This window comes from Rattus rattus, chromosome 9 (assembly GCF_011064425.1).
Source record: "Rattus rattus isolate New Zealand chromosome 9, Rrattus_CSIRO_v1, whole genome shotgun sequence".
NCBI classification, from domain to species: domain Eukaryota; kingdom Metazoa; phylum Chordata; class Mammalia; order Rodentia; family Muridae; genus Rattus; species Rattus rattus.
The window spans coordinates 68,940,100-68,963,229 of record NC_046162.1 but is presented as its reverse complement, the minus strand read 5'-3'; the positions used below and the strand labels follow the sequence as shown (position 1 = coordinate 68,963,229).

General features: G+C 50.1%; 1 protein-coding gene across 2 annotated transcripts in view; it reads left to right on the top strand.

The window, feature by feature from the left end:
• Positions 1-23,015, top strand: part of Rab37 (RAB37, member RAS oncogene family) — a 68,107-nt gene extending 45,092 nt beyond the window's left edge. The window contains exons 1-9 of one of the 2 annotated variants that reach the window (XM_032913165.1): positions 14,947-15,086; positions 17,764-17,874; positions 18,814-18,855; positions 19,377-19,443; positions 19,529-19,581; positions 20,451-20,516; positions 21,073-21,129; positions 21,210-21,286; positions 21,410-23,015. In XM_032913165.1, the coding sequence (XP_032769056.1) occupies positions 14,994-15,086; positions 17,764-17,874; positions 18,814-18,855; positions 19,377-19,443; positions 19,529-19,581; positions 20,451-20,516; positions 21,073-21,129; positions 21,210-21,286; positions 21,410-21,515 (672 nt within the window). In that variant the 5' untranslated portion in view covers positions 14,947-14,993 and the 3' untranslated portion in view covers positions 21,516-23,015. Of the gene's footprint in view, positions 1-7,416; positions 7,528-14,946; positions 15,087-17,763; positions 17,875-18,813; positions 18,856-19,376; positions 19,444-19,528; positions 19,582-20,450; positions 20,517-21,072; positions 21,130-21,209; positions 21,287-21,409 lie in introns of those variants that run through there. The other variant, XM_032913166.1, reaches the window with a different exon arrangement.
• The last annotated feature ends 115 nt before the right edge of the window (positions 23,016-23,130 follow it).

The following is a 23,130-nucleotide window of genomic DNA, read 5'->3' as shown; positions in this document are numbered from 1 at the left end:
CACACCCCTAGCTAGGTGGAGCTGCCATGCCAGATTTAGTATTCATAACCTGGAAATCTTTTTTTGCAAATGGTCCCAGGATTGCATCAGCTTCAGGCCTAACGTGGCTCTCTGGTGACTCCTCCCTCAGATTCACGTCCTCTTACCTCAGAACTTTTCTCTCTACAGAGAGTCTGTTTCCCCTTGAACCTAGACAGACTGGTAACCTGTTTTGCCTATTAGAGCAGAAGTGGGGTGTAGCAGCCTCCGGCTCTAGCTTAGCGACCCCATATTTCCTCCTGCACTTCTTGTTTCTTCCAGGAACCAGCTGGCCTGCCGGATGAACAGTGGAGACAGAGAGAGCAGAGCTGAGCTGCCTTGGTCACCAGCCAGCACACCCCAGTCATACCAGGGAGCCTAGCTGAGGGCAGAATGGCCACCTGGACCAAGTGCTGACTCAAATTGTGCCCTTGAGTTTGGAGTGGTTCGCTGTAGCATTAGATTGCTGGTAGAGAAAAGCTAAGAGCCTCTGGAAGCAAGACCTGCCCTTCTACTCCAAAGCCATAGCTATTCCGGGCTCCTGTGTGCTACCGTCTGTCTCTCATAGCACTTGCCCAGGGCTCCTTCTGCCTTTCTTCCCCCAGATCCCACCTCACAGTCTCTTCACGGCTGTTCAGATCACAGCCAGCCATGGATCTGTGGAGCTGTTGTGGGTCTGAACGAAAGCAGTACACTTGTCTAGATGACTCGAGGTTAAGAGCTCAGACTTGCTCGTGCAGATTTGGTCCCCACCACCCACGCTGGGTGACTGACAACCACCTGTAACTCCAAGTCGATGGGATTTAACGCCCTCTTCTGGCTTCCACATGCAAGCGCAACACGTGTGCATATACCCACAGGCAGACACACATATACATGTGATTAAAAGTAAAGCCGGGGGCACACCTTTTAACTCCAGCACTCGGAAGGCAGAGGCAGATGAATCTCTGAGTTTGAGGCCAGCCTGGTCTACAGAGTGAGTTCCAGGATAGCCAGGGCTACACAGAGAAACCCTGTCTCAAAAAAATAAACAAACAAACAAATAAATAAATATTATAAAATTATACATTTGTCTACCTTACTAAACAGCACACTTATTTTAGGAAACAGAGAAGAAGACAGGAAGGAGGAAATCCTTAAGAGAAGAAAGAATTACTTAGGCTCATGGTTTTGTAGGGTCGAATCCATGGCCCCTTGGGTCCCTGTGCTTGGGAAAGTGGTAGGAACACAAAGCAGAGGTGACTGACCTTGACATGGCCACCCAGGAAGCAGAGACTGGGGAATACCAGAACCCACCTAGCTTTCTCCAGGTTCCCTTCCATTCCATCTGGGCTCTAATCTGTGGGATCATGCTGCCCGAGTTCAGAGTCTTCGGAGCACAGTTAATCCTCCTTGGAAATTTCCCCGCAGGCACACTCAAACAAACGTGTGCTTTAATAGTTCTAGCGTCTCAGTTCAGGGTAGACTCTCACACAGAGGTTTGTTCCAAGAAACTGACTTACATGATTGTGGGCTCTGTTTAGTCCAAAGTCCAAAACAGTGAAAGTCAACAAGGCCTGGACATTCTCAGCTGGGAGGGAGCTGAGGCTTGAGGGGGGGGGTGCATGCTCCTCGTGAATTTCACGGGATCACTGAGCGGCCCAGCTTAACCTCTGAATCGCTGTATGACTTCAGTCTGGCCTCTAACTTGCAATCCTCCTGCCCCGGCCTTCTGAGGGCTGGTTTTAGAGGTATGCACCAGCACACCTAGGCCAAGATACTACAATCTTGAAATAAAAAGCCCTCCTCGGGGTTGGGGATTTAGTTCAGTGGTAGAGCGCTTGCCTAGCAAGCTCAAGGACCTGGGTTCGGTCCCCAGCTCCGGAAAAAAAAAAAAAAAAGTCCTTCTCACCCAAAGGAAGCAGGCTTTGCTTTCAGAGTCATTTAATTATGACTTGAGAACCACACGAATTATTAGACTTCAAGTCAGCTGTATGGAAAGGTGGCCCAGATCAAGAATCCTGTGAAGCAATTTGATAAGCGAGATGCGAGATGGGGCCGAAAAAACTGGAGCCATTGTCTAGCTGTAGTGACACATAAAACCTCCCATGTACACACACACACACACACACACACACACACACACACACACACACACACACACACTATGCATGCATGTTCACCGGCTTTGCTCACTTTCCTGTTGTGTTCTCTTTCTGAGAGCTCTTTACGCTGTGAAGAATGCTAACTTTCAGTCTGTCGGGTCGTACAAAAATGTCTCGGGAGCACCAGATGACTGAACATCTGGGATTTGTGTATAGTACTTGTTGTTTGTTTCTGGATTTGTTTATGCTCTGTTTTGTTGAAACAGGGTATCCTATAGCATAGGCTAGTCTTGACCTTGACATGTAGCCCACGATAACCTTGAACTCCTTATCTTTACGGTTTTGCCTCCCAAGCACTGAGATGATGGGATTTTTAGCTGGGTGTGGACCCAGCTAGATGTGTTGATGATTTTGTTTTGCGGGTTTTTCTTGGGTGTCTGTTTGTTTACAATTCTGGTGTTCCCAGGCTGGCTTTGATCTCACTATGTAGATGGTGGGACTTTGAACTTCTTATCCTCCTGCTGGGCCGTGCTTCCTGCATGATAGGCAAGCACTCTACCACTAAGCCACATCCCTGGCCCCAGATGAAGTGATCTTGATGGCATCTGAAGTTCTGTCTGGTTAAGGAGGTCATTAGAAGCCACATTAGGAGCCTAGAGGGCCACCCATTCACCTAGTCTCTAAATATTGCCTGGTGATGGAGTCCAAGATAGCAGCATTCAGTGTTGGTCCAGGGCACAGGGCGGCCACTACTGCACTGCGATTTACTGTAGGGCTCTGGCCTTAGAAAGGCCTGCCACACAGGAGCTAAAAATAAAAAAGCTTTGCATCTCGGGCAAAAAGACTGTTGCTCGCATTGTCACTAAGGATGACTCTTTATTGTCACATGTCTGGAGAGAGTCACTGGTCAGAGAGACTTTGTCATACAACTACCACAGAAAAATATCTGGTTCCCCATTTTGTCTTGACACCCAAGAAAGTGAAACCAAATGTAATGCTCAAATGCAGTGATGGTCATCTGATCCTGGATCTCTCTCTGTCTCTCTCTCTCTCTCTGTTGTCTCTGTCTGTCTGTCTCTGTCTCTGTCTGTCTCTGTCTCTCTGTGTGTTGTCTCTGTCTATCTGTCTGTCTCTGTCTGTCTGTCTCTGTCTCTCTGTGTGTTGTCTCTGTCTATCTGTCTGTCTCTGTCTGTCTGTCTCTGTCTCTCTGTGTGTTAAATCTGTCTCTCTGTCTCTCTCTCTCTGTTGTCTCTGTCTCCCTGTGTCATCTGTGTCTGTCTGTCTCTCTCTGTGTGTTGTCTCTGTGTCTCTGTCTCTGTTTCTGTCTCTGTCTCTCTCTCTCTCTGTCTCTCTCTGTCTCTGTCTCTCTCTGTCTCTCTCTCTCTCTGTCTCTCTTTCTCTCTCTCTCTCTCTCTCTCTCTTTTTCTCTCTCTCACCTTTCCTCTGTGTTCTGTGCCTTTTCTCAGACACTATCTTAACCACCCTTCGGCACACGTGAGCCGGTTATAAACCACCTCATACCCCCTTTGTAAAAGGACATGAAGGCAGACCTTAATAAAATGACTTAAGACAAGTAACCCAGCCCATGGTAGTGCACACCTGCAACTCCAGCTTGGAAGGCAGAGGCAGGAGGATCGGAATCCAAAGCCACCTGAGACACATGAGACGCTTTCTAAAAGCAGAAGAGAAGGAGAAAGGGAGGAAATGCAGACAGAACTGGGAATCATTAACTTTTTGTTATTTAGTAGTAGTGTGTGTGTATGAGCATCGTGTGTGTGTGTGTGTGTGTGTGTGTGTGTGTGTGTGTGTGTGTGTGTGTGTGTGTTCAGGCATACATGTGGAGATCAGAGTACAGAGTCAGTTCTCCTACCTTTCCAGGGATTCCAGGAATCCAATTTGGCTTCTCAGGTTTGCAAGGCAAGCAGTTTAGCCACTGAGCCATCCTGCTGGCCCAGCTTCATTAACTTAATTATTTAATTTTTCAGAAGTGCTCTGAAAGAAAGAAATCATAGTAAAAAAAAAAAAAAAGATCTGGGCAAAGGAGGCCAGAGAGAAGGCCCCGCAGGCGAAGGTGTTTCCCACCGAGACTGACACCTCAGAGAAAAAAATAGCAGAAGGAGCAATGGCATCCACAGGCTGGAACAAGAAAAACAACACCTGCCAGTTTCTGTGACCTCCACACACACGCATCAGAGCATGTGCAGGTACACACACACACACGCACACGCACATGCACACGCACATGCACAGGCACACACTAAATAAATAGGTAAATAAAGTGTAATAACTTTTTGGTTTTTGGTTTGTTTCCTTTTGTTTGTTTTTTTGCCTTTTTGACACAGCATTTCGCTGTGTAAGCCTGGTCGTCCTGGAACTCACTCTGTAGAGCAGGGGCCTCGCACTCACAGAGATCCTCCTGCCTCTGTCTCCCAAGTGCTGGAATTAAAACTGCGCACCACCACTGCCCAGCCATAATAACGTTCTGATCTAGATTAACAGGGCTAAGGAAGGTTCTGGGCTTAAGGGAAAGTAATCAACCATGCTTGTTGTGGATGAGCTCAGAGCTCTCTATGACTACCCAGATTAAAAAGAAAAGAAAAATGCTTGACAACCAGGCCCATGTCTGTTCCCCCAGCACTCAGGGGGTGGGGCTGGAAAAACTAAAAACTTGAGGCCAGCCTGATCTGTGTATTGAGTTCCAGGGCATAGCTACACAGGGAGATGCTTTTAAAAGGCATAAAAATCTCTCAGCACAAGTGTCAGTAGATCCTTTTTGGAATGTATTTTTGTTTTATGTGGATGGGTATTTTGCCTGCCTGTATATATGTGCACCATGTGCATGCATGGAGGTCAGGGAAGGGCACCAGATCCCCTGGTGCTAGGTTATGGACGGTTGCGAGCTGCCTTGCGTGTGCTCTTAATTGCTGAAGCACCGCTCCAGGTCCAGCTGTAGATTTTTTGATGCTAAAAAGACCAACTGAGAGCAGGCCCTGCCCCAAGGCTGAGTTCAGTTTGGGTCTGAAGAGCTGAATTCCAGTTCCCACCAAGTCCACACAGGTCCCAAGACAGGACTGCTGTCAGAGCGGGTGAATGAAGACACGGGCTTCTTCACCCTGCAAAGGAAACGGGGCATAAGGAGAAAGGATTGAGTCCACCATGTCCTCTAGGGAGTGAACCAGGGCACGCAGGCTCTTCTAGACGCACATCTAGGAAGCACATCTTGAAACCTGGGGAAGTTTAATGTGAGATGCAAATTAACAAAGCCACTATTCATAGCAAGAAAATGGTGTTCTTTAACCCAGGAGGAAATGAAAACCCAGCCGAATGTCATTTGACTGGTAGAGACTGAAGAGGCATAGTGGGGACATCCAAGGTCAACACTACACAGACGACGTTGTGTTCAACCTAGTCTGATACTGATTTCCTTCCATGCCAGTCATAGCCCCCAAAGTGACTAGGGTGCCTAGATCTGACCCCAGGACTAGGGGGTCAGACTCTGGAAGTCTCTGCTTTCGTGTCTTTGTGAATGCAAATGAAGCGTGCCTCTCTTGAGCCTTCCAACAGCCTCCAGTGGTCATTGCTAGAAAGAGGTCACTGCACACCTTGAGATCAAGGCCTTTGTCTTCTTATCCATCCTTCATCCCTGCACTGAGAGCCCCTCATAGTTCATGGATGCTTCTGTGCTGTGGCTTATGATTGATTCCCTTTCAAACATGTTGCCCAAGTTTCCAGGCTGATTCTCGCCCCGCTTCCTCTCAGTACCAACCTCCCAAGGGAGAGTGGCCTCTGTCATGTTTCCTAAAATTCTCCTCTCTCTGGGATGCTGTCCACTCCAAGGCTTTGTCCCAGGGACAGCTGTGAAATATCCCCAAGGCTCACCTGAGGCATCCTGATCTTGTTTTCCAAACCTGGGTCTTTTTGGACCAGCCCACATGGAAGATCCATCATGTTATCTGGTCTTCCAAGATTCAGACACCAAAATGAAATGAAACATGCAAGGATTTTATTGAGGGAAATGCCTACATGAAAAGCAAGGTAGGAGGTGGGGAGCCAGAGAAGTGTCCAACTCTGACAGGGGTCAGAATCCCAGGGGTAGGGCTCCTCAAGCTGCAGTCAGCTGTCAGAGGAGTCTAGTGTCCCTGAAGAACAGGACAGACACAGTGGCCCTGCCATGCTCTGCCTTTGCCTCAGGCCTGTCCGTGGGCCATGTGACCCAGTGCAAACACAGCAATAATGGAGGTCAGAAGATCCCAGGGCCTCCAGGTCAGATAAACCTGGGGATGGGAGGGAATCAGAAGGCTTTGGTATCTCAGGTGCTCATGGACTTGGTTTGGGTAGTTTTCCTCCAAAAACTTCAATAAAAAAAATCAAGAGGTGGGGGGGGTGTGCACATGCATATATATGTGTGAATGTGAGTGTGTGTGTGTGTGTGTGTGTGTGTGTGTGTGCATGTATTTACGTGTATGTACATCTAGGTCTAAGTGCCTCTGTCTGTATAGTGGGCTTGTGTTTATTTGTGAGATTTTGTGTGTGTGTTACCCCTTGGGGCACATGCCACAGTGTGCATGTGGAGGTCAAAGGACATCTTGCTGGGGTGTGTCTCTCTTTCTACCAGGTAGGTATCAGGGATTGAACTCAGGCTGTTACTGGACTTGGTGGCAGTCATCCTTACCTGCTGAGCCACCTTGTCAGCCCTATCTGTGTGCTTTTATATTTCTAGATGTGTTCATGTAGTATGTATGTATGTATGTATGTATGTATGTATGCCTGTCTGTCAGTTTATCTCTGTGTACTGCACGTCTGTAATTTTCATACTCATGTATTGTCTGTGTTTGTGTTCTATATATGTATGAGTGTGTGTGGTATGTGTGCATTTGTGTGCATGTACATGCACATGTGCAGGTGTGCGTGTGGTGTGCATATGTGTGTATGTACATGTGTAGATGTGTAATGTGTGGGTATGTACATGCACATGTGTGCGATGCGAGGTATGTGTGTAAGCGTGTATGTCACGCGTAGATTGTGGTGTGTGATGTGTATGTATGTACATGCACGTGTATGTGGTGTGTATGCATGTGTGTATGTACCTGTGTAGATAGATGTGTGGTGTGTGTGTGGTATGTGTACTTATGTGTGCATATGTACATGTGTAGATGTGTTGTATGTGTGTATGTGTATGTGGTGTGCATGTGTATATGTACATGCATATGTGTAGGAGTGTCATGTGTGTATATGCGTGTGTACAGAAAGAGTTACCTCCTGTAGTCACAACTAATCCACCTGAAACCTTCTGTCTCTATTGCTGCTTTTTCAGACCATTCTGGTTGGTGACAGTGGCGTTGGGAAGACATCTCTACTGGTTCAGTTCGACCAGGGGAAGTTCATCCCCGGGTCCTTCTCAGCCACCGTGGGCATTGGATTCACAGTAAGTACTCATTGCCCTTGCCAAGGCTGAGCCTCTGCATTCGTGCCAGGGTGTCAGCCAGAAACAGGTGAGGCCTTCAGCAGAATCCGTAAACAGACTATCTCTAGAGATGCAAGTTGATGGGGATTGGAAGGGGCTGGGCTTTGGCCTTGGGTGGTGTGGAGGCCTCATTCCACTTTGAGTCTAAAGACAATTTAGGGGTATCTGGGTGTAGCTCCTCAGCTCAACCCCACGGCAGCAAAGGGGTGTCTCTGCGAGGGCTAAGACAAATGACTTTACAGAAGTTGTAAACTCAGCATGGCCACATGGGATGGGAGTCGGCAAGCAAGGACTAAAGTCTGGTTTTTAACATTTGCTCCCTCCTGGGACACAGCACCCAAGTGTGAGCATGCGGGTGGGGTCCGGTTAGAAAGTGGGTTCCCAGGGTTGGGGTTTAGCTCAGTGGTAGAGCGCTTGCCTAGGGAAGCGCAAGGCCCTGTTCGGTCCCAGCTCCGAAAAAAAAAGAACCAAAAAAAAAAAAAAGAAAGTGGGTTCCCCCACAGTTTGCCACAGACTAGCAGTCCAGCTCTGCCATACACCCTCGCCTCCCTGACTTCCCATGCCTGCAGATATTCCCTGATCCCTGAATTCTTGGAAAGGCCCCCCACAAGGCCTTTCTCACGCTGCTTGGTCTCCAGAATCCAAGTGTTGCAGAGACCGGGAGAGCAGGTCTTGGACCGTATAGGAGTTTGAAAACCTCTAGACAAACCAAAACACGGGGGCTGAGGGGTTGGGACACAATATCTACGTTGGTGGGAAGAGAGGGAGGAAACGCAAAAAAGGCTTTCCCAAGGGATCATAGGGAAGAAAGCACGGGTCTAGACTGGACACAGATACAGATAACTGCTCAGGAGGTAAATGGGAAGGAAGAGCCTAGAATCTGTCTTGAAACATCAACACCCAAGTGCTCCCAAAACCAGACGAGTTGAGATTCAGCTTCTCTAGGAGGAAGATGGAACGAGGTAGGAACAAGTCCCAGATGACCCAGGCTATTTGGACAATGGCTAAAGCTTTGGGTCAGCCTGTCTGGAAGTGAGATGTGTGTCTTTGTGCCAGGATGGCCTCCTCTAGCTGATGTCCCTCGTCCCTCCCAGTCACACCTACATCTTGTCACCTACCCTTGCTCCTGACTTTGGAAAGCAGAGAGTAGGTGATCCGCGTAGGATGATGTCTTCATGCAGCAAGGCAGGTCCAGGGTAAGTCGAAGCTTAGCATTGGATGAGAAGGAAGGGTAGGCAGAGAAAAGGTCTGGGAAGGGGAGAGAAGGAGAAGCGGGGGAATCAAGATGGAGACAACAGAGGGAGATGATTCCGACCCAGGTGGTCGAGGTCAATTTTATCTTGTCTAGGTAGGCGGTTTCTGTCTTTATTAACTGGCAGTGAATTTATTCTGCGGGTGTATTGTGGATTGACAACTTAACATGTAAATCTGATTGTTGGGTTACAATTTGTTGAGTCTTGATTTTACCGGGTGGGTGGCTGGAACCAGAGAGTTCCCAGTTGGCCAGGACTGGCTAGGGTGACTAGCAATAGGAGTGGAGAGACCACTGGGGCTAGAAGACAGCTAGGCTAACGTAGGCGTGGTGCCACAGTGGAACCAGCTGTTGTTGAGATAAATTAATGTTAGTTCTATATGGCCCTACAGTGCCAGAACTAACACCAGGGAGCAAATGCCCTGGTCCGAGAGTACCAGGGGCCCAGCGTGGAGCAGTGACGTGCAGGAACTGGTGGCACCTATTCTTTTAATTTTTACCACAACAGGTCGGGAATCTGGAAATTCCGATATACACCCCAACAGCTTAAGTCTGAGGACACTTAGGTCAAGAGTGGGACCTTGAACCTCAAACAAGCAAAACCATGTTCTGCATCTGGGACCCAAATCCAGGGATACCCACCAGCAACAGTGGGCAGGAACCACATGGAGGAAATATGATTGTGACAATGCCTATTCACTTCTGTACAGTTCTCTTTAGTGCCGGGGACCCTCCTCTCTCTCCTGGTCCATCCCCCTGCCCAAAACCGCTAGATCTTTGCACAGCACCTACTAGGCAAGGATCTGAAGGACTTTGGCTGTTCTTCTTGTACCGGTCGTAGAGATGCTGGGTATAAGATCACTCAGTGATATATTTTAAATTTTTATTATTATTCTTTATGTGTATGGTTGTTTTGCCTGTGTGTGTGTGTGTGTGTGTCTGTGTACCACCTGTGTGCTTAGGGCCCATGGAAGCCAGAAGAAGGCATTGATCCCCCTGGAACTCTAGTTATAGGTACTTGTGAGCTTCCAAGTAGATGATGGGAATTGAACCCAGGTCCTCTGGAAGCACAGCCAGTGCTCTTAACCACTGAGCCATCTCAAGCCACAACTATGAGATTTTTTTTTAAAGCACGTAAGATGTCCTGGGCTCTGGGCTTGGACATCAGACTTTTGCTGATAATTGAGGCAGAAGAGGCCACCAAGCTCCTGCTGTCCCTGCTCAGAAGGCTGGATGCATCCTGGGCATGAAGACAGGAATGGAGACACAGAATGGACTTGCCTTCACCGAGAAAATTCCAGGTCTATGGCCTCTCAGGCATGGAGCTGACACCTCTCAAATTCTGGTTTTCCCCAAATTCTATCTCACAAAATTTTTGTCACATTGGATGCAGAGTCCTATTGCTAGGTTTAATGAAGTGGTGACATCATTGGAATTCACGGAGATATTAGTCAGACCTCCCATCTTTTGGTGTACCAGTCTCTCTGGAAGCCCTACCTTTGTTAGCCCCTATTTTGTACAGGATTTTCTGACTCACAAACTGCGAGTTTTTCAAGACTTTCTGTTTAGCCTTATGCTCTTCACTCTCACTGTAAACCTTGCTGAAAGCAGTTGCAGTAGCCATGCCACGGCCTAGATACTGAACTACCTCAGAACTTCCTCCAGTGGTTAATTAGTCTCCTACTCTTAAACGCAGTCCCCTCAGGTCTGAGAGACCAGGCAAAGTCCTTTGCAAGACTGTCACAAGAATGGCTCCTAGTCTAATCCCTCAAAATCCTTGTTCCTATTTGAAACCTCATGAGGCATCTTCATTGTCTACACTCTTCATCACCGTTTTGGTCTTTCAAGCTCCCACCACAGTCACCTGCTGAGGTCACTCTAGGGCTTTTGCTAGTCCACATCTCCGAACTTTTCCAAATTCCTCCTGCAATCCAGTTCCAAAAGGTGAAGGCCCTCATGGTTAGGTTATTCGAAGCAGCATCCCTACTCCTGGTACCAATTCTATACACTCAACTTTTCAGTGCTTTAGCTTTAAAAGCTGCCATAAGCAACTGAAGAAAGGTTTACTCTGACACACAATTTCAGAGTTTCTGTCGTGGTCCTTGGCTCTGTGGATTCTGGGCTCATAATCAAACAGAACAGCAGAGCTACTAACCTCCTGGCACATAGGAAGCAGGGAGAGAGATCAAGCCTAACTTTCAAGTATTAACCTGTGGCCTACTTTGTCCTGCTAAGTCTCACCTCCTAAAAATTCTACCATCTCCCAAGATAATGCCACACTGACTGGGCACTGAATATTTTCTAAAAAGAAACATATACAAGGACATTTCATATTCAAACCACAAGGCATTAACCTTTCCAACCAACCCCTGTCCCACTGCAAGTCAGATCTTCCTTGTTACCGCTGGTCTTTACTTTCCCAAGGCTCTCTAGTTTCACCTAAACCATGTTGCAAAATGTATCTCTAAAAGCCTCCCTATTTCCCACTTTCTCACTATTGCCTGTTAAAGTCTAAACTCCCCATCTTCTGGTCAAAGGAGCACACAATTGAGGCCTGTGGCTCTCCACACTCATGGGCCTATGTAAAAACCCACAGAGGCTGCTTGAGTAAGATCATCATGGGGACTCAGAGTCAGCATTTTGACACGACCTAGGAGCTGTGCTCTGGGTGATCTATACACCTCAGTTTGCAAGACCTGAGTGTCAACTTTGTTGCTCTAGCTTCTACCCTAGTCTCCCCTCCACATCTGGACTCTGCAGTCAGTGGGCTATGTGCTTCAAAGCCCTGCGATTTTCTTCAGATCACCTGCATGATGGGAGGAACCCCAGGGTTCCTCCAAATAGGCAGGAAAGGTGCCTGTGTCACTGGCCCTTCCTGTATCAGGAAGGCTGTGTGAGTATCCTATATCACAGTAAGGCAAAGGTTTCTGATTAGAGGGTAATGTGGAGTACACACGAATTTCACATCTGGGGGGGGCATAAGAGAGGCTGGGTAATTTACAGTGATTTATATTTGAGAGTGATTGGGGCATTAAGGATGTGAATTATGGGGTCAATTTGAGGACACGTGGGCATTGATGTGTTTTATGTGTTCGTGGTGCAATGCAAATTATGTCTGTGGTTTCCGTGTGCTGAGAGACATGCCTCTGTTTGGAGCGAAGTGAGGTCTGTGTCTGGGGGTCGTATAAGACATTGTATGCTTGTGCTACGCCAGAAGACGGGTGTTAAGATGTTACATGACATGTGATATAGTGTGTTCGTGGTATGAAGCTTGTAGTTAAGGGATTGCGGGAGGTGTGCATGGGAGGCATGTCTGTGCCTGTGGTGTCAGTGTCAGAGTGTGTGACTATGGGAGAGACACGGGCGGCCGGGGCACGCGCACAGCATCAGAGCAGAGGTCAGAAAGCCTCAGTGTTGTGTTCTCGATCATTCCCTCTGTTCTGAAGGCTACATCTTAGGATTCCCCGCCCTTTAGTGAGCGTCTCTTCTACACAGCCCCACTCTGAAGGTCCTTAAGGCTCTCATGCTTCTGTCTATCTCAGGACTGCCCTTGAACACACCACAGGATATTACAGCATCTCAGGGGACAAAGCATGGCTCACCCATACTCCCCTGCCTGCTGCAGGTGCGGGGAACGTAACCCAGAGATGCTAACAAGCATTGCCCAGAAAAAGGACGGAACTCTCCCAGGTTCTCTGTAAGAACGCTTTTTATCTCTGTCGTCTCTGGAGGTGCCTGGTTTGCTCCATTCCAAACCCATCCTTCTAAAGCGAGTGTAACCTGAGACCAGTAGCTTATCTACAGCTGTAGGGGCAAATTTAGCTCACACACACACACACACACACACACACACACACACACACACACACACACACACAAGCTTGTTTTTGATATGCCTTGACTAGCTCAAAGGCTGGGAAGTTCTAAGCCTCTGCCCAGCTAGCTTACATTTCCCTCCGGTACTCCTGACTAAACACACCTTCTAATTCTATATTCGATCTTCGCTGCCCTGTTCCTTCCGGGCAGCCCTCCCACGGGGTCACTGTCCCTTTCCACCTACATTTCGGATGGTTTTCCTTCTGCAGCTCTAAATCTGATCCAACTCCCTCCGAATCATCGTGATTCTCCTTTTTTCCCTCCCTTGTTCCTCGCCCTCGCAAATCCCCAGGTCCCGCCTCAGTCTACCTGCCCAGCCATTGGCTGTACGGCAATTCTTTATTGCCAATCAAATCCAGCTGGGGGCGGAGACCCTTCGCCTCTGGACTGCAGCCTTCGAGAGCTGAATTGAATTGCGACAGCGTTAGAACCAATCCCTAATACCAGCTAAGCCCCAACCGCTGAAGCTTCTGCCTCCTTCCGAAATAATATGGAGCCAACACCACAAACCAAAGTCCCAAACCAAGGTGTCAGCAGTGTATCCCAGTAGACTTCTCCCTACGGCTCCCCGACTTCTGTTATGTCCGGGCATAGACCGTCCATGCTCCTTGGAGTCATCAAACATTCCTGTCTCTGCCTCTGACTTCACGAGGCTGTCTTCTTCCCTTTGACTTTGTCTTTCCCCATAATACAGTCACACTGGGTTAGGGGCTTGTCTCAATTTTTCTGTTGCTGTGATAAAATGCCCTGACACAAAACAGCTTGTTGAGAAAGGAAGTTTGGAGGTTCTAGTCCAGCCTGGTGGGGAAGTCCCAGCAGCAGGAGCCCGAGACAGCTGATCCGCAGTGCAGCCACAGACAAGCAACAGGGAACAATGAGAGGTGTGATCACTTCCTCTTCATGCCGCCCTCCTCTGGAGTGGGTCTTCCCACCTCAGTTAAACCTCTAAGGCATGATTCTAGGGCCCGCCAAGTTGATGCTCGATGTTAACCAGCCCAGGGCCCCTATTCTAGTACGACCCAATTCGTACCTACATCTCTAATCTTCCTGTTGCCAAGGAAGGTCATACACATTCTGGATACCAGTGCCTGGGGGCTTCAGCACATCTCTTGGGGGATGTATCCGATAACCTTTGTTTTCAGTGGAAGGTGAGCAAAGGGCGGCAAGTCACTACCTCTTTCCAATTCCCACCTCGACAAAGTCACCTCCGTCCCAGCTCTGGGCTCTCCTCTCAGCTGTCATGAAATAGTTACACGGTCAGTTCTCAGGTCATAGTCACCCAAAAGACAGACCTCGCTGCCCTCACCTAAAAAGTTGAGGAGCCCATCCCCCTTCTTGCACCCCGCACCCTGTCCCCCATCTTGTTCACGTCTATACAACGTTGGGATATTGAAAGGTTAGCCCACAAGCCACTCGATGAGCTCTGGTATGTTCAACCCCAGACTCTCCATATCCCCTGTCATCAGCTGCTGCTGGGCTCCTGGGTTGTACTGGAAAACGGCTCAAAATGACCCACGACTTCATGAATTCATGTGGCACCCACTCAGTGGCTAGGCCTAGGCCTGATCTGAATAATGCTGGCCCTACCTTGTTCCCTTGGAAAGATGGGCTTCAAAAGCCCGCATTCCCCTGGTGGGACATTAGGGGCTTAGACCAACAAATGTTAAGGGAGAAATGCGGCAAAGGGCTCAAAGTGTTAGCACCACCCAGGAGCCCCCCAGATGGTCAGTGAGCTCCAAGGTGAGTGTCGGTGAGCGAAAGTAGACCCAGATGCGCTGAGGTCCATCACCAAAGCCAGAACTGCCTCAGAATGCAGCTTCCTGTCAAACACTGCTCAGGGACATCCCCAGCTTCTTTCAAACAGGTAAGTACGGGACTGTCAGCTGGCTGGAGCTCCGGCGCGCCCTGCTGGCCGCTCTACACGGCCGCAGTAGGAAACCAAGCTCCATACCTTCCGCAGGCAGCTGGGTCTCCCGGGTCCGCTGCCTCGATGGCAACCTAACCCCGCCACTGCGACCTTAATGGACTGGTTCTGTACCAGGACTCATTCCGTGCTTTAAGAGCACTAAACTAGGCTAATGTCTCTCAGGGGGACCGCCAGTCCCTCCGGCGTGATTCTGCGAGTCTCAGACGTCCTGGCGGCAGGCGTCGTCGAGGGGATGGCGGGACTGAGGGAGGAGTCTATCAGGGTCGGAGCCCGTTGGTGAAAGAGGGAGGAGTAGGCGGAGCCTAAGGCAGGGCGGTTCCGCGCTCTCCCTTGCTTGCATCGAGCCGGACTCACCTCTGACTGTCCGGGGACATGACTGGCACACCAGGAGCTGCTACCGCTGGGGATGGCGAAGCCCCTGAGCGCTCCCCGCCCTTCAGTCCGAACTACGATCTTACCGGCAAGGTGGGTGGGCTCTGCGCCCAGTGCTGGGGACCCCCAGGCCGGCACTTAGGGACATCCCTCCTCATGTCCTTTGCCTTAGGACCCTGTCCTTCCCTGTCTACACCCTTCGCTGAAAGTGTCAGCTGGGTCTCTGGTCTGGGACATAACCCCTGGGCTCATCCCAGTCCCTAGGGATCTAGGTTGACCTCGGAGGGCGTTGGGGTAAGGCAGACCAGAAGGACTTAGACTTCCCACCCTGGGGACAAAAACCCAGTTCTCTTCTGCTACACTTTGGAGTGTTTAAGAGATGGGGACTCTCTGAAGACACCGATAGGGCATCTCTGCCTGCAGAGGCATCTCAAGGTTAATGCCCTTTTTGAGCTAAGTCTCAAAAAGTGACACCTGTCACACACTTTCAGTGCTTTAGGTCCCCCAATCAGCAGTAAATTCCACCTTTTCCCTCCCCCACTGCCCCCAGACATAGTCTCCCGGCTCCTTCCCAACACCCCAGGCTGTGTGTAGCCAGCCTACAAGTCCACTTGGGAATTTTCAGAAGCTGAGAAAGAACGTGGCAATTAGTGACAGTGGCCCATCCTTCCCCAACCCCCAGCTGACGGCCATAACGGCAACTCTCTGGAAAGCCCTGCACAAAAAGGATGTGGGAGAATCGTGGACACCAGTCTGCCACCACCTCCCTCATCTGTGTCCTTGGCTTAAGCAAGTACATGGAACTCTAAAAAGAGACGCTGAGCTGGCCAGCAGCTTGCACCTTTTTCTACAGAGTTAAAGAGATACGTGAGATCTATGCCAGGTAGAGCTGATACGTGGCCTTGGAGGATACCTGCCTCTCTCAGGGTCTTGATTCCTCCCCAATACCAGATCTCACTCTCACAGGGAGCCTCACATCTCCACCCCCCAGGGTTTCAGGGGAAGCCAGTCAGCCAGCCTACCCACCCAGAGACGTTGAGATAGGCGTCCTGTGTGGGCTTGTGGCAGGAAATGGGGCTCTAAGTCCTCAGGGGAGGGGAGCTGCTGATGTCCACCCCCCACCCCCGCCCCCTCGGGCTGATGGGGATCTCCTGACATCCTTGCCCTGCAGGACAACTGAACTGTTTACCTAGGAGGTGGCAAGGCTGAGCAGCTGTTTGTGTTTGGTGGACTTGATGGGCTGGGTGACCGGCTGCATCATTTGCTCAAGGCAGCTGTGATCTGCAAAGTACACAAATACCAGTATTCGCCTGCCTGCCTCACTCACTCCCTCCCTCCCTCCCTCCTTCCCCTGTGGGGCTGGGGCCCCAGAGCCATCAGAGTGCCTGCCAACAGCACCTCATAATAGCTGACCCCCTGGACCTGCCAGGCTTGGCCCAGTCCTGAGTCCATGGCTGTGGGAAAAGAGCATGATGGGAAAACTCCTTGGAGCACCTTAGGTCTCGGGTCTCAGTTCTCTGAGTGCCCATCCCAGGCACTCTTCTCTGAGTCCTAAGTGGTTCAAGTCAGTCTTGTCGGTCCTAGACATGGACGAGCTCTAGAAAGGCCTCAAAGGAATGAACCCCACTCCCCCCACCCCACCCCACTTTTCTCCTACTGTGGTAGGCAAGCTGCAGAAAAATTATGAAAATTTCCCCCAAAGCACACAGTAGGGTTTTTATACTACAGGAACTCAGCCTTGCAGCCCTTCTTCTCAGGCCCACTCCAACATCTCTGCACTAAAACCAACTAATCGATCCCAAGACCCTATATCTAAGGAAGAGCATCTTTTTAGCTTTTTGGCTCCTCTGTCAAGTTCAGAGAGTCCCGAGCAATTCCAACCTCATTGACAGTCTAACCAGGGAGTTGAGAACATCCCAGCGTCGAGTCCACACCTCCATTCTCCAAGATGACTGAGCAAAGAGCTCCCTCCACCATACCTGCATGTTCTCCACAATGACCCAAAGATGCCAATTTGCAGCTGTTTGTCCCTCTCCGGAGGTTTCTGCTAAAAACTTCAGACTAACTGTCTCTCCATCTCAGAATAAATTCCAGTCTTCCCTAATTCCTGCAAGCCTATTATGAGCATAAGCCCTCATTAGACATTCCAAATACATGTCTGACCCAAAAGGAAACTCAAACAATAGTAATTTAAAAGGAGTGTCCTGCCTACCAAGTCTTTTTTTTTTTAAGATGGGGGGGTTCACTATTTATCCTTGGCTAACCCTTGACCTCATAGAGATCTGCCTGCCTCTGCCTCTCAAATGCTGGGATGAAGGACCTACACCACCATGCTCCCAGCCACTCTTCAAGTCTTGGTAGGCTACTGGAGGAGAGGTCCTTTTCGCTGGGTGGGTCTCCTACCCACCTGAGCAGCAGTTATCTCTGCGCTGTTCAGCAATGGGCAAACATATACCCAAGGTACAGACCGTCTGAATGTGAAGTTCTCTGGAGATCGCCAAGCACTTTGAAGGTCTCAGCTCCACTTCAAGGACATTGACTAGTACAGGAAGCTCAGAGGGAGAACCTAGGAGGCTGAGGCAAGGAGACTGGGGGAGATAGGCACAGTGATGGCAGGGACAGGCTCACTGGAGGCAAGAGTCCCTCTGTCCTGCTAGCATCCTTCTCTACCCTTCTCTCCTTCTCTGACCCTCTCCAGGGCATCTGAAACCCCAGAAGACACCCCTGTCCTCCCCAGTTACCATTAACTGCTTCTGCCCCCATCTCCTAGGTGATGCTTCTTGGAGACTCGGGCGTCGGCAAAACCTGTTTCCTGATCCAATTCAAAGACGGGGCCTTCCTGTCCGGAACCTTCATAGCTACTGTCGGCATAGACTTCAGGGTGAGGTGGCTGCAGGCTTCTCCTGCAGTGAGCTGGGCTACAGCTCAGGCTCGAAATGGGTGCCCTCTCTTTGTCTGCTTTGAATCCTGAAGGCACCTGGGGCTTACTGCCTGGAAGGCCCCAGAGGTACTCCCACCAGGATCCCAGAGATGGCTAGGTCAAAGGAGTCTGGGTAGGATTGGCATCTTGCCCACCTTCTTCTCTGTTCTTGGATAACGTCCCCCAAAACATGGTCATGGTCGAAATCCTGAGAGCCCCCTTGCTAGTGGCCATCTGAGCTGGTCTCCTCTGTCAAAGTCAGTTTTCAAGAAGCAATCGCTAAGTGGCTTAAGGGCTGGATTCGGAGACGACAGATCTCAGGGCTGTCTCCCACCCACTCCCCACCCCCAGGTATCTAAGATCTCTCTCTTTATCAGTGTGCAAGCCGGACCACTGAGTACTGCACATCAAAGGATCCCAGAGGGAAAGGGCCTAACCCTAGCGGGTGGACCAGCAGAAGAAGCATCACGCTTCTCCCAGAGGATGGAGGGCTGAGGCTTCACTGAGAGAATCATGGGTAGCTGGAGGGAAGATGGTCCTGCAGGTCAAGCCTCTGAAGGCCTCAGGATGCTGCTAATGGGTGCCTCATTCCTAAAGTTGAACCCTGGGAGACAGGTTGAAGTGCAGAAGGGACAGAACTGCCCACACCCTCCCTGTGCTGCCTGCTGAGGCCGAGAGAGGACTAGGCGGGTTTGAAGGTTCTCCTTGCCTGCCTAGGTTATAAGAACCATGAATGGAGTGATCTTGGAGCAGCCCCCACTGCTATATTGACTGAAGATGGCTCAGGCTCACCACACTGCCTGCAGGCCTGGAGAGAGACCAGGACAGGAAATTGGCAGAACTCAGGGGGCAAGCCTCCCCTTCCTTCCTGTCCAGACCCTCTGCCCTTTTCTCTTTCAGAATAAAGTGGTGACCGTGGATGGTGCCAGGGTGAAGCTTCAGGTATGAGGATCAGAAGCTGTGGTGGGGGAGGGGCTTTCTCTTGCTTCTCAACCTGAACCACAGGCCTGAAGCTCTGGCCTCAGCCTGGGGTAACTTCCTGTGGGGCCCATGAGAGGAAACTGCTTTTCTTTGTTTGATATCTGCAGAAAACGCAGTTCCCAGACACCCTCTCTCCTATCAAAGGCAACTCTAAGTGCCCTCAGCAGGGTTTAGCCTCCCTTGTCCTCCACCCCCCCAATACACACACCCCAGTTTTCTGAGTCTCTACTGCTCTAAGGATCCCAACCCCTAGGCTAGAGAAAAGGAAACAGCAGTAAATAGGTTTAGGACCCCAGAAAAGACATTTAAGAGGTCAGCAGGTTCTAGGGAGCCTGTGAGAACTGTGAGAAACCCAGAGAAGGAAAAGCCTCCTCCCCGCCCCCCCCCCCCCATCTCACAGATAGCTCTCACACCACAGCATGAGCCCTCTAGTCAGCAGCTAGCCCTGCCTCCTTCCCACCTCTCGCTCTCTCTTTTCCTAGATCTGGGACACTGCAGGACAGGAGCGCTTCCGCAGTGTGACCCATGCTTATTACCGAGATGCTCAGGGTAAGTCCCTTTGTCCTCTGTCCCCTCCCCATTCCACAGCATCTCTGCAGATGCCCTGAACTCCTCTATATCTGTCCCCCTCCAGCTTTGCTCCTGTTGTATGACATCACCAACCAATCTTCTTTTGACAACATCAGGGTAGGTCCTCCCCTCCCCAAGGTCCTTCTACCACACCAACATCCTTGCCTGCAGACCAAATTGCTTGAATCCTATAGAAACAGATAGACCATAGAACCTATCACTTTTGAAAGACACTCAGCAGTGACTATTTCAATGCCATGTAGACATGGAAACTGAGTGGGCTGATGTTCCCTGTATAGCCCTGACTGTGATTCATGAGTGTGTTCAGGACAGTCCCAGCTTCACCCTGGACAGTTTCACAGGGAAAGCCCAAGCAGAAAACTCCACATGTATCCAGGCCAAGTCGCAACTCAAGATGAGTGAGTGGCTGTGTCCTCACAGCCAAACTATTAGAGAGGCCTTAACCGATAAATGCAAACACTGCTCTGTGCACAACGTTATTATGGTTTTATGTGCTTCTAGACCTTGAGGACTGACAAGCAAACTGAGGGGATAAGACAGATAGGTATAAAAGGATAGAAACTGTATAGCATGACCATCTCTGATCCTATTCTCGTGACAGACATCACTAATCGATCACAGTACTTACTGATCAGAAGCGCAATACAATAAAGTGGACCCCAGAGCCTTGTATAGTCAAGTATTTACTGTATTACATCCCCAGCCTCGCTTAGTCATCCCCACCTCCAATTCCTATTTGTTGTTGTTGGATTGTTTTGGTTTTGAGGTAGGGTTGCTCAGACTGACCTCCAATTCTACCCACCTCTCTCTGCGGGGAGTATAAAACCCTGTGCCCCCACGCACGGCTGATCACATTGCTTTTGATTGCTGAGCCCTTTTGTGGTTTTAGAATCCCAACAGAGCACTCTAGGAGAAGAATACCCCGGTCTTGGCCTCAGCCTGGCTCAGCTTCCCCTCTCCCACAGGCTTGGCTCACAGAGATTCATGAGTATGCCCAGAGGGATGTGGTGATCATGCTGCTAGGTAACAAGGTGAGTGGTTCTGTGGTGTAGTCAGTGCACTCTGGCCTTTCTCTCCCACTGCCCCTGCACCAGCCCCACCGAGCTCCATAGCCACCTAAAATCCTTCTAGCAGAGGACTCCGAGGCCTCCAGTGTGGAAGTCAGGCATGTCTTGTGGCTTCTGCCTGTCCCGCCCCAAAACTTTAGTAGTAGCCCCTTCCACCAACAGCCTCAACTGCCGCCAGAGAGATGCCGGGTGACTCAGCTGCCAGTCATCCTTACATCATTATGGACAGGGTTAGGGTCAGGGGTTAAGTACAAAGGGTTTAATTCAGCTGCTGTTACCTGATGAAGCTGGGTCGCCACACCCTTTGCTAGAGTTACACACCTCCCCAAGTGCTCAGGGCTGGCATCGGGCACACAGCCTGAGCAACTCAGAAACCCTGGCCCCAGGCCAATCACACCTGCCTGCAGTCCCTCAGGCTACCAGAAGAGGGCAGGTAGTGCTTGCTCCTGGGGCGAAAGATGGGCTTTCCGGGGTGGAGTCTTCCTTCCCCAGAAGTTGATTGACCGTATGGGCTTGACAGGCGGATGTAAGCAGCGAAAGAGTGATCCGTTCTGAGGATGGAGAGACATTGGCCAGAGTAAGTGACTGCCAGTGGGGTTGGGTGAATGGCGAGAAAGGCCAGAAGCAAGCCCTGAGGATATGCTCTCCCCCGGGCAGGAGTATGGTGTTCCCTTCATGGAGACCAGTGCCAAGACTGGCATGAATGTGGAGTTGGCCTTTCTGGCAATTGCCAAGTAAGAGCTGAACAGGGAAGGGGAGCCTGAGGTGGGATGGAGGGCAATCTGGTAGGCCAGTGGTGGTGTTGGGGGGGGATTTCTGGCTCAACCCTCCCAGCCCCGTGATTTTTCCTATTCCAGGGAGCTGAAATATCGCGCAGGGAGGCAACCTGATGAACCCAGCTTCCAGATCCGAGACTATGTGGAGTCCCAGAAGAAGCGATCCAGCTGCTGCTCCTTTGCGTGACTCCCGAGGGGCCATGAGGAGGCCCGGAGACCCTTGGGGATGCAGTTACTCCAACTACCACGCCAACTAGGAGAAGCTGGGGGCTCAGTGGGCAGCCTCTGCCAGGGAGGTAGCCGTTACCCTAGTTTCTTTAGCTTCCCTGAATCATGGGAAGGATTAAATACTCATACTTTATCTTAATATACATAAACTAATAACACAAAAGGTACCAGTGTGCCCCCCACCCCAACCCAAAATAGGTATGGACTTGGTGGTCCTTTGCTTTCTGGGACTAAGTTCTAAAAAGCTAGGCCTCCCTATTAGCAATTGTGTTCCTACACCAGCATGACACCAGGGGGCGCCAAAGCCCTGCTCGGGTGTGGGAGTTGGTTGTGACCCCATCACCAATCCTCACTAAGGAGGTGAAGGAGACCCCAGACTTCTCTTCCTCCAGCTCCCAGAAAGACAACCTTTCCCAAGAAGAGGGGCTTTAGTGCTGGGAGCTAGCCCAAAACCTCAGGAAAGATAAACATGGGGATTGTCGTAAGAAGAATAGCAATTACTAGGGTGAGTGTGTCAGCTACCTCTGGCTTTCCCGACTCTCCTTCTAGAAGTGTATACAAGCTTTTCCTACAGCGCACATGCACAGTGGGGCACTTGAAAACATCTCTTCCTGTTCTCTGGACCTCATCCCAGGGGATGCCTTGCTTGCTCTCCCATGGAACCTCTCTCATCAGCTTTCCACCTGGGTTCCTAGACACCAGAGGTCAGAGTCTGGAGAACGTTTCCCTCCCTCCCAATCTGGAGACAAGGTGTACAGCACCACAGCTATTTAAGGCAGAGGTTGGAGCCAGATAAAGAACGTGTTGGCTCCTAGAATGGGTGGGAGGAGGAACTGAACAAACCCGTAGTTTATTTTTTTTCCCATTAAGCCCCAAGCTCTATGCCCTCCTCCCCTCAACCCCTGCTCTTTTTAACTTCAGACCAATACTAGGGCGAAATGGTTTTTATCTTTCCCTCTTCCACTAAATCAGGTTTGAGAGGAGGGTAGGAAGGTGTCCATTTTGGGGTGAGCTAATGGAATGTGTGCAAAACAAGATAGTGTGAGCAAGCCTGGGGTACAGAGAGGGGCAACAAGGAGTCCCCGTAGGCCCAAGGCCATGTGTCACCTAAAGCACTGACCTCACCCTTAGAAGGACACTTGGGGTGCAGATCCACGACCTATAGGAAGCTTTACTATATCTCTGTAAGTTGGGCAGAGACTGAGGCTCCAAGAAAGTATTCATTGCACATTTCTGAGGTTACTGTATTTGCTTTCAAGGCAGAAATCTTGCTCCCAGAGCAGAGTCAGCACTCTCAACTTGGGATGATAAGGAAGCTCTCTGTGACCTCTCACAGGCAAATCAGGGAGGAGCCTGGGCTCCCAGTTCTCTTCTGGGGCTCTGAGCAGATTGCCAGAGCTCTAGTCCAGCCTCTGGCATTTGTGTTTTTCAGAATTAAATTGCAGTATTTTGGAAAATATACTCTGACCGGTTTTTCCCTCCTGTTTATTCCCAGAAGAAGGATCTTGTTAGAGAGTTTGTTACGTGGCATGCTGTGGGAAACTTGTTACCCAATGCCCAAATCATTCCATCCT